The sequence below is a fragment of the Panthera tigris genome, chromosome X (genome assembly GCF_018350195.1).
Source record: "Panthera tigris isolate Pti1 chromosome X, P.tigris_Pti1_mat1.1, whole genome shotgun sequence".
Classification (NCBI taxonomy): domain Eukaryota; kingdom Metazoa; phylum Chordata; class Mammalia; order Carnivora; family Felidae; genus Panthera; species Panthera tigris.
In genome coordinates, this window is record NC_056677.1 from 63,047,487 (window position 1) to 63,067,423 (window position 19,937).

At 38.3% G+C, this 19,937-nt stretch overlaps 1 protein-coding gene across 2 annotated transcripts in view; it reads right to left on the reverse strand.

The window, feature by feature from the left end:
* Nucleotides 1–16,882: 16,882 nt before the first annotated feature.
* Nucleotides 16,883–19,937, reverse strand: part of LOC102958878 (fibronectin type III domain containing protein 3C1-like) — an 89,226-nt gene continuing 86,171 nt past the window's right edge. For both annotated transcript variants that reach the window (XM_042975075.1, XM_042975074.1), the window contains 2 exons: nucleotides 18,053–18,174; nucleotides 16,883–17,560 (listed from right to left, as the gene is read on the reverse strand). In XM_042975075.1, coding sequence (XP_042831009.1) covers nucleotides 17,222–17,560; nucleotides 18,053–18,174 — 461 coding nt within the window. In that variant the 3' untranslated portion in view covers nucleotides 16,883–17,221. The remainder of the gene's footprint in view (nucleotides 17,561–18,052; nucleotides 18,175–19,937) is intronic.

Below are 19,937 nucleotides of genomic sequence, written 5' to 3' on the forward strand. Positions count from 1 at the left end.
TTCTATTTCTTCCTGTTTGAGTTTTGGTAGTGTGTGAGTGTCTAGGAATTTGACCATTCCTCCCAGATTGTCCAGTTTGTTGGCATATAATTTTTCATCGTATTCACTTATAATTGTATTTCTGTGGTGTTGGTTGTCATCTCTCCTCTTTCCTTCGTGATTTTATCCATTTGGGTTCTCTCTTCTTTTTGAGAAGTCTGGCTAAGGGTTTATCAATTTTGTTTATTCTTTCAAAAAACCAGCCCTTAGTTTCATTGATCTGTTCTACTGTTTTTTTTAATTTTTTTTTTTTTTACTTTTTTAGATTCTATATTGTTTCTGCTCTAATCTTTATAAATTTCCTTCTTCTGCTGGCTTTGTGCTTTATTTGCTGCTTCTTTCCAGATTTTTTAAGTATAAGGTTAGGTTTTGTATTAGGGACCTTTCTCATTTCTTGAGATAGGCCTGAATTACAATATATATTCCTCTTAGGACTGCCTTTGCTGCACACCAAAGGACTTGGACTCTTGTGTTTTCATTTTAATTTGTTTCCATGTATTTTTTTATTTCTTCTTTAATTTTTTGGTTGATCCATTCATTCTTTAGTAAGATGTTATTTAACTTTCACGTATCTGAGGGCTTTCCAAATTTTTTCTTGTGGTTCATTTCAAGATTCATAATGTTGTGATCTGAAAATATGCATGGTATGATCTCAATATTTTTTTACCTGTTGAGGGATGATCTGTGACCCAATATGTGATCTATTCTGGAGAATATTCCATGTGCACTTGAGAAGAATATGTATTCTGCTACTTTAGGATGAAATGTTGTGGGGTGCCTGGGTGGCGCAGTCGGTTAAGCGTCCGACTTCAGCCAGGTCACGATCTCGCGGTCCGTGAGTTCGAGCCCCGCGTCGGGCTCTGGGCTGATGGCTCAGAGTCTGGAGCCTGATTCCGATTCTGTGTCTCCCTCTCTCTCTGCCCCTCCCCCGTTCATGCTCTGTCTCTCTCTGTCCCAAAAATAAATAAAAAAAAAACGTTGAAAAAAAAAAATTAAAAAAAAAAAAAAAAAGAAATGTTGTGTGTGTGTGTGTGTGTGTGTGTGTGTGTGTGTGTGTGTGTATTAAGTCCACCTGGTCTAGCGTGTCATTTAGAGCCATTGTTTCTTTGTTGATTTTCTATGTAGATGATCTGTCCATTGCTATAAGTGGAGTATTTTTTAATATGAAATTTATTGTCAAATTGGTTTCCATATAACACCCAGTGCTCATCCCAACAGATGCCCTCTTCAACACCTATCACCCACCATCTACTTCCTCCCATCCCCCATCAACCCTCAGTTTGTTCTCAGTTTTTAAGAGTCTGTTTTGGCTCCCTCCCTTTCTAACCTTTTTTTTCCTTCCCCTCCCCCATGGTCTTCTGTTAAGTTTCTCAGGATCCACAACAGAGTGAAAACATATGGTATCTGTCTTACTCTGTATGACTTATTTCACTTAGCATAACACTCTCCAGTTCCATCCACGTTGCTACAAAAGGCCACATTTCATTCTTTCTCATTGCCACGTAGTATTCCATTGTGTATATAAACCACAATTTCTTTATCCATTCATCAATTGATGGACATTTAGACTCTTTCCATGATTTGGCTATTGTTGAGAGTGCTGCTCTAAACATTGGGGTACAAGTGCCCCTATGCATCAGCACTCCTGTATCCTTTGGATAAATTCCTAGTAGTGCTATTGCTAGGTTGTAGGGTAGTTCTATTTTGAATTTTTTGAGGAACCTCCACACTGTTTTCCAGAGTGGTTGCACCAGTTTGCATTCCATCTCACAGTGCAAGAAAGTTCACATTTCTCCACATCCTCACCAACATCTGTTGTTTCCTGAGTTGTTAATTTTAGCCACTCTGACCAGTGTGAGGTGGCATCTCAATGTGGTTTTGATTTGTATTTCCCTGAAGATGAGTGATGTTGAGCATCTTTTCATGTGTCTGTTGGCTATCTGGGTGTCTTCTTTGGGGAAGTGTCTATTCATGTCTTCTGCCCATTTCTTCACTGGAGTATTTGTTTTTTGGGTGTTGAACTTGGTAAGTTCTTTGTAGATTTTGGATACTAACCCTTTATATGAAATGTCATTTGCAGACATCTTTTCCCATTCTGTCGGTTGCTTTTAGTTTTGTTGATTGTTTCCTTTGCAGTGCAGAAGCTTTTTATCTTGATGAGGTCCCAATAGTTCATTTTTGCTTTTATTTCACTTGCTTTCAGAGATGTGTCAAGTAAGAAGTTGCTGTGGCTGAGGTCAAAGAGGTTGTTGCCTGTTTTCTCATCTAGGGTTTTGATGGTTTCCTGTCTCACATTTAGGTATTTCATCCATTTTGAATTTATTTTTGTGTATGGTGTAAGAAAGTGGTCCAGGTTTATACTTCTGCATGTTGCTGTCCAGTTCTCCCAGCACCATTTGCTAAAGAGACTTTTTCTCCATTGGATATTCTTTCCTGCTTTGTCAAAGATTATATGGCCATACATTTGTGGGTCCATTTCTGGGTTCTCTATTCTATTCCATTGGTCTATATGTCTGTTTTTTGTGCCAGTACCTACTGTCTTGATGATTACAACTTTGTAGTAGAGGCTAAAGTCTGGGATTGTGATGTTTCCCGCTTTGGTTTTCTTTTTCAACATTACTTAGGCTCTTTGGGGGTCTTTTGTGGTTCCATCTAAATTTTAGGATCATTTGCTCTAGCTTTGAGAACAATGTCGGTGCAATTTTGATTGGGATTGCATTGAATGTGTACATTGCTTTGGGTAGTATTGACATGTTAACGATATTTGTTCTTCCAATCCATAAGCATGGAATATTTTTCCATTTCTTTGTGTCTTCCTCAATTTTGTAAATTTTCTATAGTTTTCAGCATACAGAACTTTTACATCCTTGGTTAGGTTTTGTCCTAGGTATTTTATGTTTTTCGGTGCAATTGTAAATGGTATTGATTTCTTTATTTCTCTTCCTGTTGCTTCATTATTGGTGTATAGAAATGCAACCAAGTTCTGTACATTGATTTTTGTATCCTGCAACTTTGCTGAATTCATGTATCAGTTCTCATAGATTTTTGGTGGAGTTTTTCAGGTTTTCCATGTAGAGTATCATGTCATCTATGAAAAGTGAATGTTTGACTTCTCCTTTACCAATTTGGATGCCTTTTATATCATTTTGTTGTCTGATTGCTGATCACTGACTTCCAACACTATGTTAAACAACAGTGGTGAGAGTGGACATCCCTGTCATATTCCTGATCTCAGGGGGAAAGCTCTCAGTTTTCCCCCATTGAGGATGATATTAGCTGTGGGATTTTCATATATGGCTTTTATGATGTTAAGATATGTTTCTTCTATCCCGAGTTTCATGAGGGTTTTTATTAAGAAAGTATGCTGTATTTTGTCAAATGCTTTTTCTGCATCTTTGATGAGATCATATGGTTCTTATCATTTCTTCTATTAATGTAATGTATCACATTGATTGATTTGTGAATATCGAACCAGTCTTGCATCCCAGGAATGAATCCCACTTGATCATGGTGAACAATTCTTTTAACATACTATTCAATTTAATTTGCTAGCATCTTGTTGAGAATTCTTGCATCCATGTTTGTCAGGGGGGCCTGTACACTTTTTTAGTAGTGTCTTTATCTGGTTTTGATATCAGGGTAATGCTGGTCTCATAGAATGAATTTCAAAGTTTTCCTTCCCTTTTCATTTTTTGTAATAGTTTGAGAAGAATAGGCATTAACTATTCTTTAAATGTTTGGTAGAACTCCACTGGGAAGCCATCTGGCCTTAGACTTTTGTTTGTTGGGGGTTTTTGACTACTGATTCAATTTCTTTGCTGGGCATTAGTCTCTTAAAATTTTCCATTTCTTCATGTTTCAGTTTGGTAGTTTATGTTTCTAGGAATTTGTCCATTTCTTCCAGACTGCCCAATTTATTGGCATATAAGTTTTCATAATATTCTTTTATAATTGTTTGTATTTCTGTGGTGTTTATTGTTGTTTCTCCTCTTTAATTTGTGATTTTATTTAGTTGAGTCCTTTCTCTTTTTTTCTCTTTTCTTTTTTCAGAGAGAGAGAGAGAGCGAGAGCGAGCAAGCACAAGAGGGTAAGAGGGGCAGAGGGTGAGAGAGAATTTTAGGCATGATGTGGGGCTCGATCCCATGACCCTGGGATCATGACCTGAGCTGAAATCAAGAGTCGAATGCTCATCTTACTGAGCCACCCAGGTGCCCCTCTGTTTTTTTCTTGATACATCTGGCTAGAGCTTTATCAATTTTATTGTGTTTTTCAAAGAACCAACTCCTGGTTTCATTGATCTGTTGTATTTTTAGTTTCTGTATTCTGCTCTAATCTTTATTATTTCCTTCCTTTGCTGCTTTTAGGATTTCTTTCTTACTCTTTTTCTAGCTCCTTTCAGTGCAAGGTTAGGTTATTTATTTGATGTTTTTCTTGCTTCCTGAAGTAGGCCTGTAATGCTATAAACTTCTCTCTTATGGCCACTTTTCTACATCCCCCAAAGTTTTTGGACCATTGTGTTTTCATTTTCATTTGTTTCCATGTATTCTTTTACTTCTTTTATTTCCTTGTTGACCCATTCATTGTTTAGTAACATGTTATTTAACCTCTATGTATTTGTGGTCTTTCCAGACTTTTTTTCTTATGGTCAGCTTCTAGTTTCATAGCGTTGTGGTAGGAAAGGTGTATGGTACGACTTTAATCTTCTCGAATTTGTTGAGGCTTTTTTTGTGGCTAATATATGACTTATTCTGGTGAATGTTCCATGTATACTTGAAAAGAATGTGTATTCTGCTGTTTTAGGATGGAATGTTCTGAATTTTCTGTTAAGTCCATCTGGTCCAGTGTGTCATTGAAAGCCATTGTCCCCTTGTTGATTTTCTGTTTGGATGATCTGTCCATCGATGTAAGTGGGGTTTTAAAGTCCACTACTATTATGGTATTGCTGTTGTATAGTTCCTTTATGTTTGTTATTAACTATTGTATGTATTGGGGTGCTGCTGTATGTATGTATGTTGAGTGCATAAATATTTAAAATTGTTAGATCTTCTTGTTGGATTGTCCCCTTTATTATGATATAGTGCCCTTCTTTGTCTTCTTTAATAGTCTTTTTAAAAAATTCTATTTATTTGTATTTTTTATTCATTAATTTTTTTTGAGAGAGAGAGAACACACAATTGGGGGGACAGAGGCAGAGGGGGAGAGACTCTCTAGCAGGCTCCATGCTCAGTGTGGAACCTGATGTGGGGCTTGATCCCATGACCCTAGGATCTTGACCTGAGCCAAAACCAAGAGTTGTACACTCAATGGGCTGAGCCACCCAGGCGGTCCCAACAGTCTTTGTTTTAAAGTCTAGTTTGTCTGATATAAGTATGGCAACTCTGGCTTTCTTTTGACATCCATTTGTATGATAGATGTTTCTCCATCCCACTTTCAGTCTGCACTGAAGTTTCTCCACTTTCAGTCTGCAGATGACTTTAGTTCTAAAATGATTCCCTTGTAGGCAGCATGTAGATGGGTCTTGTTTTGTTTTGTCCATTTTGTCACCCTATGTCTTTTTTTTAAAACATTTTTTACTTGAAGTATATTTTAGAATACATAGTTCTAGAAGATATATGTAAAGCATCCCATCCAAGAAAAATAGAACATACATTTTCTTCAAGTACACACAGAAGATTCTCTTGGTTAAATCACATAAAATATATATATATATATATATATATATATATATATATATGACAAGTGTTGCAAATTTAAGAAGACCGAAATCATACCAAGTATATTTTCCAACCACAATGGTACAAAACTAAAGATCAACAATCAGACAATGCTGGAAAATCTATAATGTAAATATTAAATATTTAATATGTAAATATTGCACATCATACTACTGCAAAAGCAGTGGGCCAAATAAGAAATCAAACAGCAAATCAAAATATGTCTCAAAACAAACGAAAATCAATATTCCAAAATTTAAGGGATGCAGTTAGAGTGAAATTTATGCTTTTATAAATGCTTGTATTAAGAAAAATAGTTCCAGTAAACAACTTAACATTATACCAGAAGGAACTAGAAAAAGAAAAAAAGCTGAAATTTAGCAGAGGAAGGAAATAACAATGAAAAATCAGAAATAAGTAAAACAGAGACCAAAATAAACAATGTAACATTGAAAATAATGACTCGTTAAAAAAAAATACACAAAATTGGGGGTGCTTTAACGACATTCACTAGAAAGCAAAAGATGACTCAAAGACCAAAATAAGAAATGGAAGAGAAAACAATATAACAGATAACTACAGAAATACATAGTTATAATAGATTACTATAGTCATATACTAACAAGTCATGTAACTTAGAAAAAGCCAACAGATAATTCCTAGAAATGCACAAGTCACCAAGATTAGATCATGAATCTTGAGTCCAAGAAGTAGGAAATCTTTTTAGACCAATAGCAAGAATGAAGATTGAATTAGGAATCAAAAATCTGCCAGCACAGAAAAACCCAAGAACATATGGCTTCATTGAATAAATTATTCATGAATAAATTATTCATTTATTATTCATTTTGTGGTTGTTTTTGAAGATTAAAATTGTCTGAACCTTTTTATCTTTCATGGTTTGTTGATTTTCTTTTTTTTAATTTTTTTTTTTTTTTTAGCATTTATTCATTTTTGAGAGTGAGAGAGACAGAGCATGAGCGGGGGAGGGGCAGAGAGAGAGGGAGACATAGAATCTGAAGTAGGCTCCAGGCTCTGAGCTGTCAGCACAGGGCCCAACGCGGGGCTTGAACTCACAGACGGCGAGATCATGACCTGAGCCACCCAGGCACCCCTAGTTTGTTGATTTTCTTTGTGATATATTTGGATTTCTTTCTCTGGATTTATTTGCATATTCATTCATGGTTTTTGATATATGGTTACCACTATTAAGTTTGTATATAACCTCTTCTGCATATAGCAGTGTATGTGTTAAGTTGATGGTCATTTAAGTTTGAACTCGTTCTTTACTCCTCTCCTCACGATTTAGGTATATGTTGTTCTATTTTACATGCTTTTATTTTGTGAGTTCTTTGACTGATTTTTTAAAGAAATATTCATGGAGCACTTGGGTGGCCAAGTTGGTTAAGGGTCCTACTTCACTCAGGTCATGATCTTGCAGTTCGTGAGTTTGAGCCCTGTGTTGGGCTCTGTGCTGACAGCTCAGAGCCTAGAGCCTATTTCGGATTCTATGTCTCCCCCTCTCTCTCTCTGCCCCTCCCCCACTTGCACTCTGTCTCTGTCTCTCTCAAAAATAAATGATATTTTAAAAAATTAAAAAAAAAGAAAAAAAGAAATCTTCATTTTCACTGCCTTTGTGTTTGCTACCTTTATACTGTTAGTTTTGGTTTCTTCTTTCCAAAGAGTCCCCTTTAATATTTCCTGCAGGACTATTTGTGGTCATGAACTTTTTTAGTTTTTGTTTGTCTGAGAAACTATCTATTTTGAATGATAGCCTTTCTGGATATTCTTGGCTGCAGATTTGTCCCACTCAGAACTTTGAATATATCATATCACTCCCTTCTGATTTGGAAATTTTATTCTGAGAAATCCCTTTATAGCCTTTTAGGTTTTCTTCTGTACCTCACTGTCTTCTTTCTCTTCCTGCTTTTAAAATTTTTTCTTTATCACTATATTTTGCTACTTCATTACAATATGTCTTGCTGTGGATCTGCTTTTGTTCATTTTGATGAGAGTTCTCTGTGCCTCCTGGATCTGGATAACTGTTTCTTTTCCCAGATTAGGGAAGTTTTCAGTTATTATTTCTTCAAATAAATTTTCTTCCCCCTTTTTCTTTCTTCTTCTGGGACTCCTATAATACGAATGCTCTTATATTTCATGGAGTCATTGAGTTCCCTAAGTCATTTATTCATTCATTCATTCATTCATTCATTCAATCCGAGTTGGTTAGCATATAGTGCAATAATGATTCCAGGAGTAGATTCCAGTGACTCATCTCCTGTGTATAACATCCAGTGCTCATCCCAACAAGTGTCTTCCTGAATGCCCCTTATCCATTTAGCCTATTCCCTATCCACAATCCCTCCAGCAACTCTGTTTGTTCTCTGTATTTAAGATTCTTTTATGTTTTGCCACCCTCCTTGTTTTTATATTATTTTTGCTTCCCTTCCCTTATGTTCATCTGTTTTGTATCTTAAAGTCCTCATATGAGTGACATCATATGATATTTGTCTTCTCTAACTAATTTCACTTAGCATAATACCCTCTAGTTCCATCCACGTAGTTACAAATGTCAAGACTTCATTCTTTTTGATTGCCGAGTAATATTCCATTATATATATATATATATATATATATATATATATATATATATATACACACACACACACCACATATTCTTTATCCATTCATCTGTTGCTGGACATTTGGGCTCTTTCCGTACTTTGGCTATTGTTGATAGCACTGCTATAAACATTGGGGTGCATGTACCCCTTCAAAATAGCACACTTGTATCCCTTGGATATATACCTAGTGGTGCAATTGCTGGGTTGTGGGAGTAGTTCTATTTTTAACTTTTTGAAGAACCTACATACTGTTTTCCAGAGTGGCTACCATTTTGCATTCCTTCCCACCAGCAGTGCAAAATAGATACTCTTTTCCTCATCCTCGCCAACATCTGTTGTTTCCTGAGTTGTTAATTTTAGCTATCCTGACTGGTGTGAGGTGGTATCTCATTGTGGTTTTAATTTGTATTTCCCTGATGATGAGAGTGATGTTGAGTATTTTTTCATGTTTGTTAGCCATCTGGATGTCTTCTTTGGAAAAGTGTCTATTTATTTCTTTTGCCCATTTCTTCCCTGGATTGTTTTTTGGATGTTGAGTTTGATAAGTTTTTTATAGATTTTGGATACTAACCCTTTATCATGTATGTCGTTTACAATTATCTTTTCCTATTCCGTTGGTTGCCTTTTAGTTTTGCTGATCGTTTCCTTCGCTGTGCAGAAGCATCTTATCTTGATGAGGTCCCAATAGTTCATTTTTGCTTTTAATTCCCTTCCCTATGGAGATGTGTTGAGTAAGAAGTTGCTGTGTCCTAGGTAAAGGAAGTTTTTGTCTTCTAGGATTTTGATGACTTCCTGTCTTACATTTAGGTCTTTCATCCATTTTGAGTTTATTTTTGTGTATGGTGTAAGAAAGTGGTCCAGGTTCATTTTTCTGCATGTTGCTCTCCAGTTTTTCCAACACCATGTGCTGAAGAGACTGTCTTTATTCAATTGGATATTCTTTCCTACTTTGTCAAAGATTAGTTAGCCATAGATTTTTGGGTTCTCTATTCCTTAACAATTGAGGAAATAATTGTGTTTTTTTGTTCAGCTTGATTACTTTCCATTACTCTCCTAGATCACGAATTTCCTTACTGTTTCTTGCATCCTGCTGTTCATTCCATCAAGTGTATTTCTCGTTTTGCTTCTTTAGCCCTGTATCTCTGCTATGTTATTCTTTATCTCAGTATTAAGTGTCTCCCTCATGTTTTCCACTCTTTTCTCAAGTGCAGTGAGTATTCTTTTTTTAATATGAAATTTATTGTCAAATTGGTTTCCATACAACACCCAGTGCTCATCCCAAAAGGTGCCCTTCTCAGTACTCATCACCCACCCTCCCCTCCCTCCCACCCCCCATCAACCCTCAGTTTGTTCTCAGTTTTTAAGAGTCTCTTATGCTTTGGCTCTCTCCCTCTCTAACCTCTTTTGTTTTTCTTCCCCTCCCCTGTATACTTCTGTTAAGTTTCTTAGGATCCACATAAGAGTGAAAACATACGGCATCTGTCTTTCTCTGTATGACTTATTTCACTTAACATAACACTCTCCAGTTCCATTCACTTTGATACAAAAGGCCATATTTCATTCTTTCTCATTGCCATGTAATATTCCATTGAGTATATAAACCACAATTTCTTTATCCATTCATCAGTTGATGGACATTTAGGCTTTTTCCATAATTTGGCTGTTGTTGAGAGTGCTGCTATAAACATTGGGGTACAAGTGCCCCTATGCATCAGCACTCCTGTATCCCTTGGGTAACTTCCTAGCAGTGCTACTGTTGGGTCATAGGGTAGGTCTGTTTTTAATTTTTTGAGGAACCTCCACACTGTTTTCCAGAGCGGCTGCACCAGTCTGCATTCCCACCAATAGTGCAAGAGGGTTCCCGTTTCTCCACATCCTTGCCAGCATCTATAGTCTCCTGATTTGTTCATTTAGAATACATAGTCTCCTGATTAGAATACATAGTCTCTGAGTGTTGTTTTGATTTGTATTTCCCTGATGAGGAGCAATGTTGAGCATCTTTTCATGTGGCTGTTGGCCTACTGGATGTCTTCTTTAGAGAAGTGTCTATTCATGTTTTCTGCCCATTTCTTCACTGGATTGTTTGTTTTTTGGGTGTGTAGTTTGGTGAGCACTTTGTAGATTTTGGATACTAGCCCTTTGTCCGATATGTCATTTGCAAATATCTTTTCCCATTCCGTTGGTTGCCTTTTAGTTCTGTTGATTGTTTCCTTTGCTGTGCAGAAGCTTTTTCTCTTCATGAGGTCCCAATAGTTCAGTTTTGCTTTTAATTCCCTTGCCTTTGGGGATGTGTCAAGTAAGAAATTGCTGCAGCTGAGATCAGTGAGGTTTTTTTTTCCTGCTTTCTCCTCTAGGGTTTTGATGGTTTCCTGTCTCACATTCAGGTCCTTTATCCATTTTGAGTTTGTTTTTGAGAATGGTGTAAGAAAGTGGTCTAGTTTAAACCTTCTGCATGTTGCTGTCCAGTTTTCCCAGCACCATTTGTTAAAGAGACTTTTTTTTTCCATTGGATATTCTTTCCTGCTTTGTCAAAGATTAGTTGGCCATACTTTTGTGGGTCTACTTCTGGGGTTTCTATTCTACTCCACTGGTATATGTGTCTGTTTTTGTGCCAATACCATGCTGTCTTGATGATGACAGCTTTGTAGTAGAGGCTAAAGTCTGGGATTGTGATGCCTCCTGCTTTGGTCTTCTTCAATATTACTTTGGCTATTCGGGGCCTTTTGTGGTTCCATACAAATTTTAGGATTGCTTGTTCTAGCTTTGAGAAAAATGCTGGTGCAATTTTGCTTGGGATTGCATTGAATGTGTAGATTGCTTTGGGTAGTATTGGCATTTTAACAATATTGGTTCTTCCAACCCATGAGCACGGATTGTTTTTCCATTTCTTTATATCTTCTTCAATTTCCTTCATAAGCTTTCTATAGTTTTCAGCTTTTGTATCTTTTACATCTTTGGTTAGGTTTTTTCCTAGGTATTTTATGCTTGGTGCAATTGTGAATGGGATCAGTTTCTGTATTTGTCTTTCTGCTGCTTCATTGTTAGTGTATAAGAATGGAATTGATTTCTGTACATTGATTTTGTATCCTGCGATGTTGCTGAATTCATGTATCAGTTCTAGCAGACTTTTGGTGGAGTCTATCAGGTTTTCCATGTATAATATCATGTCATCTGCAAAAAGTGAAAGCTTGATTTCATCTCTGCCAATTTTGATGCCTTTGGTTTCCTTTTGTTGTCTGATTGCTGATGCTAGAACTTCCAACACTATGTTAAACAACAGCGGTGAGAGTGGACACCCCTGTCGTGTTCCTGATCTCAGGGGGAAAGCTCTCAGTTTTTCCCCATTGAGGATGATATTAGCTGTGGACTTTTCATAAATGGCTTTGATGATGTTTAAGTATGTTCCTTCTATCCCGACTTTCTCAAGGGTTTTTATTAAGAAAGGATGCTGAATTTTGTCAAATGCTTTTTCTGCATGGATTGACAGGATCATATGGTTCTTTTCTTTTCTTCTATTAATGTGATGTATCACATTGATTGATTTCCGAATGTTGAACCAGGCCTGCAGCCCAGGAATGAATCCCACTTGATCACGATGAACAATTCTTTTTATATGCTCCTGAATTCGATTTGCTAGTATGTGGTTGAGAATTTTTGCATCCATATTCATCAGGGATATTGGCCTGTAGTTCTCTGTTTTTTGCTGGTTTTCTGTCTGATTTGGGAATCAAAGTAATGCTGGCTTCATAGAATGAGTCTGGAAGTTTTCCTTCCCTTTCTATTTCTTGGAATAGCTTGAGAAGGATAGGAATTATTTCTGCTTTAAATGTCTGGTAGAATTCCCCTGGGAAGCCATCTGGTCCTGGACTCTTATTTGTTGGAAGATTTTTGATAACTGATTCAACTTCTTCCTCGTTTTGGGCTGTTCAAGTTTTCTATTTCTTCCTGTTTAAGTTTTGGGAGTGTGTGGGTGTTTAGGAATTTGTCCATTTCTTCCAGGTTGTCCAGTTTGTTGGCATATAATTTTTCATAGTATTCCCTGATAATTGCTTGTATTTCTAGGGATTGGTTGTAATCATTCCATTTTAATTCATGATTTTGTCTATTTGGGTCATGTCCCTTTTCTTTTTGAGAAGCCTGACTAGAGGTTTATCAATTTTGTTTATTTTTTCAAAAAACCAACTCTTGCTTTCATTGATCTGCTCTACAGTTTTTTTAGATTCTATATTGTTTATTTCTGCTCTGATCTTTATTATTTCTCTTCTGCTGGGTTTGAGGTGTCTTTGATGTTCTGCTTCTATTTCCTTTAGGTGTGCTGTTAGATTTTGTATTTGGGATTTTTCTTGTTTCTTGAGATAGGCCTGGATTGCAATGTATCTTCCTCTCAGGACTGCCTTTGCTGCATCCCAAAGCGTTTGGATTGTTGTCTTTTCATTTTCATTTGTGTCCATATATTTTTAAATTTCTTCTCTAGTTGCCTGGTTGACCCATGCATTCTTTAGTAGGGTGTTCTTTAACCCCCATGCTTTTGGAGGTTTTCCAGACTTTTTCCTGTGGTTGATTTCAAGCTTCACAGCATTGTGGTCTGAAAGTGTGCATGGTATGATCTCAATTCTTGTATACTTATGAAGGGCTGTTTTGTGACCCACTATGTGATCTATCTTGGAGAATGTTCCATATGCACTCGAGAAGAAAGTATATTCTGTTGCTTTGGGATGCAGAGTTCTAAATATATCTGTCAAGTCCATCTGATCCAATGTATCATTCAGGGCCCTTATTTCTTTATTCATCCTGTGTCTAAATGATCTATCCATTGTTGTAATTGGGGTATTAAAGTCCCCTGCAATTACCACTTTATTATCAATAAGGTTGCTTATGTTTGTGATTGTTTTATATATTTGAGGGCTCCCGTATTTGGCGCATAGACACTTATAATTGTTAACTCTTCCTGATGGATAGACCCTATAATTATTATATAATGCCCTTCTTCATGTCTCGTTACAGCCTTTAAAGTCTAGTTTGTCTGATATAAGTATGGCTACTCCAGCTTTCTTTTGACTTCCAGTAGCATGATAGATAGTTCTCCATCCCCTCACTTTCAATCTGAAGGTGTCCTCGGGTCTAACATGAGTCTCTCGTAGACAGCAAATAGATGGGTCTTGTTTTTTTTTTATCCATTCTGATACCCTATGTCTTTTGGTTGGAGCATTTAGTCCATTTACATTCAGTGTTATTTTTGAAAGATATGGATTTAGAGTCATTGTAATGTCTGTAGGTTTCATGCTTGTAGTGATGTCTCTGGTACCTTGTCTCACAGGATCCTCCTTAGGATCTCTTGTAGGGCTGGTTTAGTGGTGACAAATTCCTTCAGTTTTCGTTTGTTTGGGATGACTTTTATCTCTCCTTCTATTATGAATGACAGCCTTGCTGGATAAAGGATTCTCGCCTGCATATTTTTTCTGTTCATCACATTGAAGATTTCCTGCCATTCCTTTCTGGCCTGCCACATTTCAGCAGATAAATCCGTCACTAGTCTTATGGGTCTCCCTTTATAAGTCAGAGCCTGTTTATCCCTAGCTGCTTTCAGAATTTTCTCTTTATCCTTGTATTTTGCCAGTTTCACTATGATATGTCGTGCAGAAGATCGATTCAAGTTATGTCTGAAGGGAGTTCTCTGTGCCTCTTGGATTTCAATGCCTTTTTCCTTCCCCAGTTCAGGGAAGTTCTTAGCTATGATTTCTTCAAGTACACCTTCAGTACCTTCCCCTCTCTCTTCCTCCTATGGAATCCCAATTATGCGTATGTTATTACGTTTAATTGTGTCACTTAGTTCTCTAATTCTCCCCTCATACTCCTGGATTTTTTTTATCTCTCTTTTTCTCAGCTTCCTCTTTTTCCATAATTTTATCTTCTAGTTCACCTCTTCTCTCCTCTGCCTCTTCAATCCAAGGTGTGGTCGCCTCCATTTTATTTTGCAGCTTATTTATAGCATGTTTTATTTCCTCCTGACTGTTTCTTAGTCCCTTGATCTCTGTAGTAATACATTCTCTGCTGTCCTCTATACTTTTTTCAAGCCAAGTGATTAATTTTATGACTATTATTTAAATTCATTTTCTGTTACATTGCTTAAATCATTTTTGATAAGTTCGTTAGCTGTCGCTACTTCCTAGAGTTTGTTTTGAGGAGAATTCTTCCGTTTCCTCATTTTTGATAGTTCCTGGAGTGGTGCAGAACTGCAGGGCTCTTCCTCTGTGCTGTCTAGAGTAACTTGCATTGGTGGGTGGGGCCGCAGTCAGACCTGATGTCTGCCCCCAGCCCACCGCTGGGGCCACTGGTGTGTACCTTATCTTCCCCTCTCCCAGGGGCAGGACTCACTGTGGAGTGGTGTGGCCCGTGTCTGGGCTACTTGAACACTGCCAGGCTTGTGGTGCTGCTTTGATGGGGTCTGGCATATTAGCTGGGGTGGATCCACAGGGTGCACAGGGGTGGGAGGGGCAGACTCAGCTTGCTTTGCCTTTGGTGGTCCGCTTCAGGAGTGGCCCTGTGGCACCGGGAGGGAGGCACACCCATCAGAGGGATAGATCCACAGAAGCACAGCGTTGGATGTTTGTGTGGTGCAAACAAGTTTCGGTTCCCTTTGGGATTTTGGCTGGGTGATGGGCGAGGGAGATGGCACTGGCGAGCGCCTTTGTTCCCCGCTGAACTGAGCTCTGGCCTCCGGGGCTCAACAATTCTTCTTCCCGTTGTCCTCTCGCCCTCCTGCTCTGTGAGCAGAACTTTTGGCTTATAACATTCCAGATGTTAAGTCCTGCTGGCTGTCAGAACACACTCTGTCCAGCCCCTCCGCTTTTGTAAGCCAGACTAGGGGGCTCTGCCTTGCCCGGGGGGCTGCCCCTCCACTGCCCCGGCTCCCTCCCACCAGTCCATGTAGCACACACTTCCTCTACCCCCTTCCTACCCTCTTCTGTGGTCCTCTCGTCTACGCTTGGCTCCGGAGAGTCCGTTCTGCTAGTCTTCTGGTGGTTTTCTTGGTTATTTAGGCAGATGTGGGTGGATCTAAGTGGTCAGCAGGACGAGGTGAGCCCAGCGTCCTCCTATGCTGCCATCTTCCTCCAGTACCCAGTGAGTATTCTTAACATCATTACTTTACATTCTCTAGTCAGGCATGTGACTTATGTCTTTTTCATTCAGATCACTGACCGTGGTCTTTTCCTTTTCTTTCATTTGGGATACATTTCTCTGTCTTCTCATTTTGTCTAAGTCTCTGTGCCTGTTTCTCTGTGTTAGGAAAGTAAACTATATCTCTTGTTCTTGGAGGGTAATGGCCTTATGAATAGGTCCTGTGAGCCCTACTGTGTAGTATCCCCTAATCCCCAGGGCCTTCAGTGTTTGGGAGTGTCTCTAATGGGTACTGCATGCGCTCTGCTGTTTTGTCTTTTATACTTCAGGCCAGTCATCTGTAGAGGCTTTCTTTGCCTATTGTGGACAGTGTTTGGTCTCTGTCCTGCATGTGGCACATTTTAACTAGGTGAACTCTGGTCTGTTTATTAAATAAGATCTGTTGCCACTGCCACTGGTATTGAGGCTCTGCAAAACTCCCATGTTGGGAGATGTGGTGTGAGCAGTGGTTTAGGCTTGTCTTCCGGGGGATGTGGCCTACTGTGCTGGGACTGAGGGAAGTGTGACTGGATGGGGGTGTTCCATGTGAACGTGGAGGGTGGGGCTTGGTGTAAATTAGTGAGTGTTGGTGCTACCCTGGTTCCTGCAGGTGTCCCTATGCTTATGCTGAGGGCAGGTAAAGGGAAATGATGCCTATCAGTTTCCTAGAGGGGTCTCTCCATGAGAAGTGTCTGGGATGGGCTCTGAGATGAGTGAATAAACTCCCCACTGTGTGGCACAGGCACTCTTCAGATTGCTGTTTCCTCATTGTGTATCAGCAGGTTGTTTGCCTGCCTTTTTTTTTTTTTCCTTCCCAGAGCAGCACACTCCCCTCTGGGGTCTATTCTAGCCAAGCCCATCAACCTTTAACACTCCAGGCTTTAAGCCCTGTTGGTTGCAAGAAACCACAAAATTTAGTCCCTCTCACTTTCCAAGCCAATTGCTATGGGGATTCATTTTCCCCATGAGCTATCTTGTGTGCTAGTCTGTCCCTCACCAAAAGAAATCATTTTAATATGCTGTGTACAAGTGTGGGTCATTATATGTATGTTTAATCCTTCTGATTAGAGGGTAACCACCACTGCATGTATTTTAAAGAGTTTAGAATAGGTTTAGAATAGTATAAAATGGCTCCCCACTTTCCAACTTCTACTCCCAAAGTGCCCTAAGTTTACCTACTGTCAAAGTATTTATCAGGGCACAAGCGAAACAGCTAAATACATTACTTTGAAAAAATTACAGTACAGATCATTGGTAGATATGTTTTTATTATTTCATATGATTGTAAGTTGACATATAGAATTGATTTTCCCACTTTTTTCTAAATAAAATTCCAAAATGCTGTTATCCTCTCATAATTCTAAAAAAAATTGCAAAATATTAATTAGAAAAATTAAGGCTGGAAATGGTTTTCATGAGAAATTCTAGATAGTTTTACATAATAGTGGAACTGTTTTTATTGCTAACATTCTCAAGTTTAAAATAGACCCATTTCCTAATAAAATCTCTTATATTGTCACAATGAATTTCTTGAGTATAAAGCAGTTCTTTTGCTGTTAGGTGAATGTTCACAAGGATTTCTACCAAGTGAGATTTACTTTAAGTAAGAATTGAGATGTATCTAGAAATTTCTATATTTGATGTAATTTGTTTTAGAACTTCCTAAAAAGGTAAAGTGCATAAAAATTAGTTGATTAGAAAATATTGAATTACAACAGCACACAAAATAGCAACTAGTGCAAATCCTATCACAAGGATTAGAATAAATGTATCATCACTCATCTCCATTCTGGGCTTTTCTTCTTTCTCTTCACTAGGGCTGTTTCCCCCCTTTCCATCACTGCCTTTTCCAGGCCCTGGATGTTGCTTATGTGTGGAGAAAAGAGTGCTGGGGCTATATGGTCCCCAGAACTCTTGTATCCCATCAGAAGTGTGGTATTGGCGTCCAGCACAGACCTTGAAGCGATAATGTGAATTTGTGACAAATTTGGAAAAGGAGAATGAAGTGTTTGGTCCTTTGTAAATCTAAAGAAAATTGAGACAAAGTGAAAATTATATTGTTTTGCCAATAATATGGTATAGTTTTTGACAAGAAAAATATGAATTAAACCATTCATCTCATAAATATGTTCACAGCAAAAATAAAACAAAATTACTCTTACAGTCTATAATATCATGAGGACTCAGTACTGCTCACGCAATTTTGTCCAGTGTAAGAAATAACAAAGACTTATAATTGTTAAATTTTAATTTCATTTGGTTTCAAAGGAGTTGTGCATGTGGTCAGTGAAACCTAGAAATATCAAATCATTGTCTTGATATGTTAATTAAGTGAATAAGCAAATTGTTCCAAAATAAGTAATCTATAGATAAAACTTTAGGGAAAAGGTAGGTCTTTTGGATAAGATTTCATTACTTTAAATGTTCTAAAAGGATATCTTATTCCACAACAAGAGCTCAATCCCAAGTGGGATATAAAATTATAAAATTTTAAAGACTAAATTTGCAAGAATTTACCAGGTCAGTTCCTTTATCAGTGATGATTTGAAGGTTGTAAACAATTGGATCTCCTTTTATTGGCTCCAAAGGCTCCCATTTGACCTCACAGGTATTACTATTCACATGCTGTAGTTTAGGTGCTAGGAAAAGAGAATTTTAGTTTAGAGGTTTTAATTTTTCCTAGGTGACCTTGAAGATGTTGAAATCTGATACAATTTCCCATGATCATTAAAAGGCAGTCTGTATAGGCTTAATCTAAGAAATATATATAGTCCTTATTGTAAAGTCTTTTGCAGTACCATTAGAAATCTTAATGATTGTAATAAACATTTTAACTTAAAACTATCAATTAATAATCTGTGTTGTGACTGGAGTCCCAGGAAGGAATGGCTGTGAGTGGGGCTGGAAATCAGCTTTGCCTAAAATCAGAAGTGATTTTAAAAGAAGAAAATGAGACTTTTAGGGAAGATGGTGGCATAGGAGTATTCTGGGATCACCTCATCCTGCTGATCACTTAGATTCCACCCACATCTGCCTAAATAACCCAGAAAACCGCCAGAAGACTAGCAGAATGGATTCTCAGGAGTCAAGCATAGACAAGAGGCCTGCAGAAGAGGCTGAAATCCCAAAGAGAACCAGTTCCCGACAATGAACTTGCTTGCACCATGCAAACACCCAATGCTGTGCTTCTGTGGATCCATCCCTCCAACAAGTCTGCCTCCCTCCTGGTGCTGCAGGGCCCCTCCCACAGGGACCACCAACTGCAATGCGAGCTGAGCCTACCCCTCCTGTCCCTGTGCACCTTACAGATCCACCCCGGCTAATATACCAGATCCCATCAAAACAGCACCACAAGCCTGGCAATGTGCAAGTAGCCCAGACAGGGGCTACACCACTCCACAGTGAGTCCTGACCCTGGGAGAGGGGAAGATAAGATACATACCAGTCTGACTGTGGCCCCAGTGGTGAGCTGGGGATAGACATCAGGTCTGACTGCAGCCCCGCCCACCAACACAAGTTATTCCAGACAGCACAGGGAAGTGCCCTGCAGTTTGGCGTCACCCCAGGACTACCCAAAATGACAAAACAGAAGAATTCTCCTCAAAAGAAACTCCAGGAAGTAGCGACAGCTAACAAATTGATCAAAAACGAGTTAAACAATATAGTGGAACAAGAATTTATAATAATAGTCATAAAATTAATAGCTGGGCTTGAAAAAAGCATAGAGTACAGCAGAGAATCTATTACTACAGAGATCAAGGGACTAAGATATAGTCATGAGGAACTAAAAAAATGCTATAAATGAGGTATAAAATAAAATGGAGGCAGTCATAGCACGGATTCAAGAGGCAGAGGAAAGAATAGGCGAATTAGAAGAAAAATTGTGGTAAAAGAGGAACCTGAGAAAAAGAGAGATAAAAAAATCCAGGAGTATGAGGTGGAATTAGAGAACTAAGTAATGCAATCAAACAGAACAATATCCGTATAATAGGAATTCCAGAAAAGGAAGAGAGAGGGAAAGGGGTTGAAGGTGTACTTGAACAAATCATAGCTGAGAACGTCCCTGATCTGGAGAAGGAAACAGGCATTGATTTCCAAGAGGCACACAAGACTCCCTTCAGAAATAACTTGAATTGATCTTATGCACGATATATCATAGTGAAACTGGCAAAATACAAGCATAAAGAGAAAATTCTGAAAGCAGCTAGGGATAAACAGGCTCTGACTTATAAAGGGTGACCCATAAGACTACTGGCAGACCTATCTACTGAAACTTGGCAGGCCAGAAAGGAATGGCAGGAAATCTTCAATGTGATGAAAAGGAAAAATATGAGCCAAGAATCCTTTACCAGCAAGGCTGTCATTCATAATAGGAGAGATAAAGGTCATCCCAAACAACCAA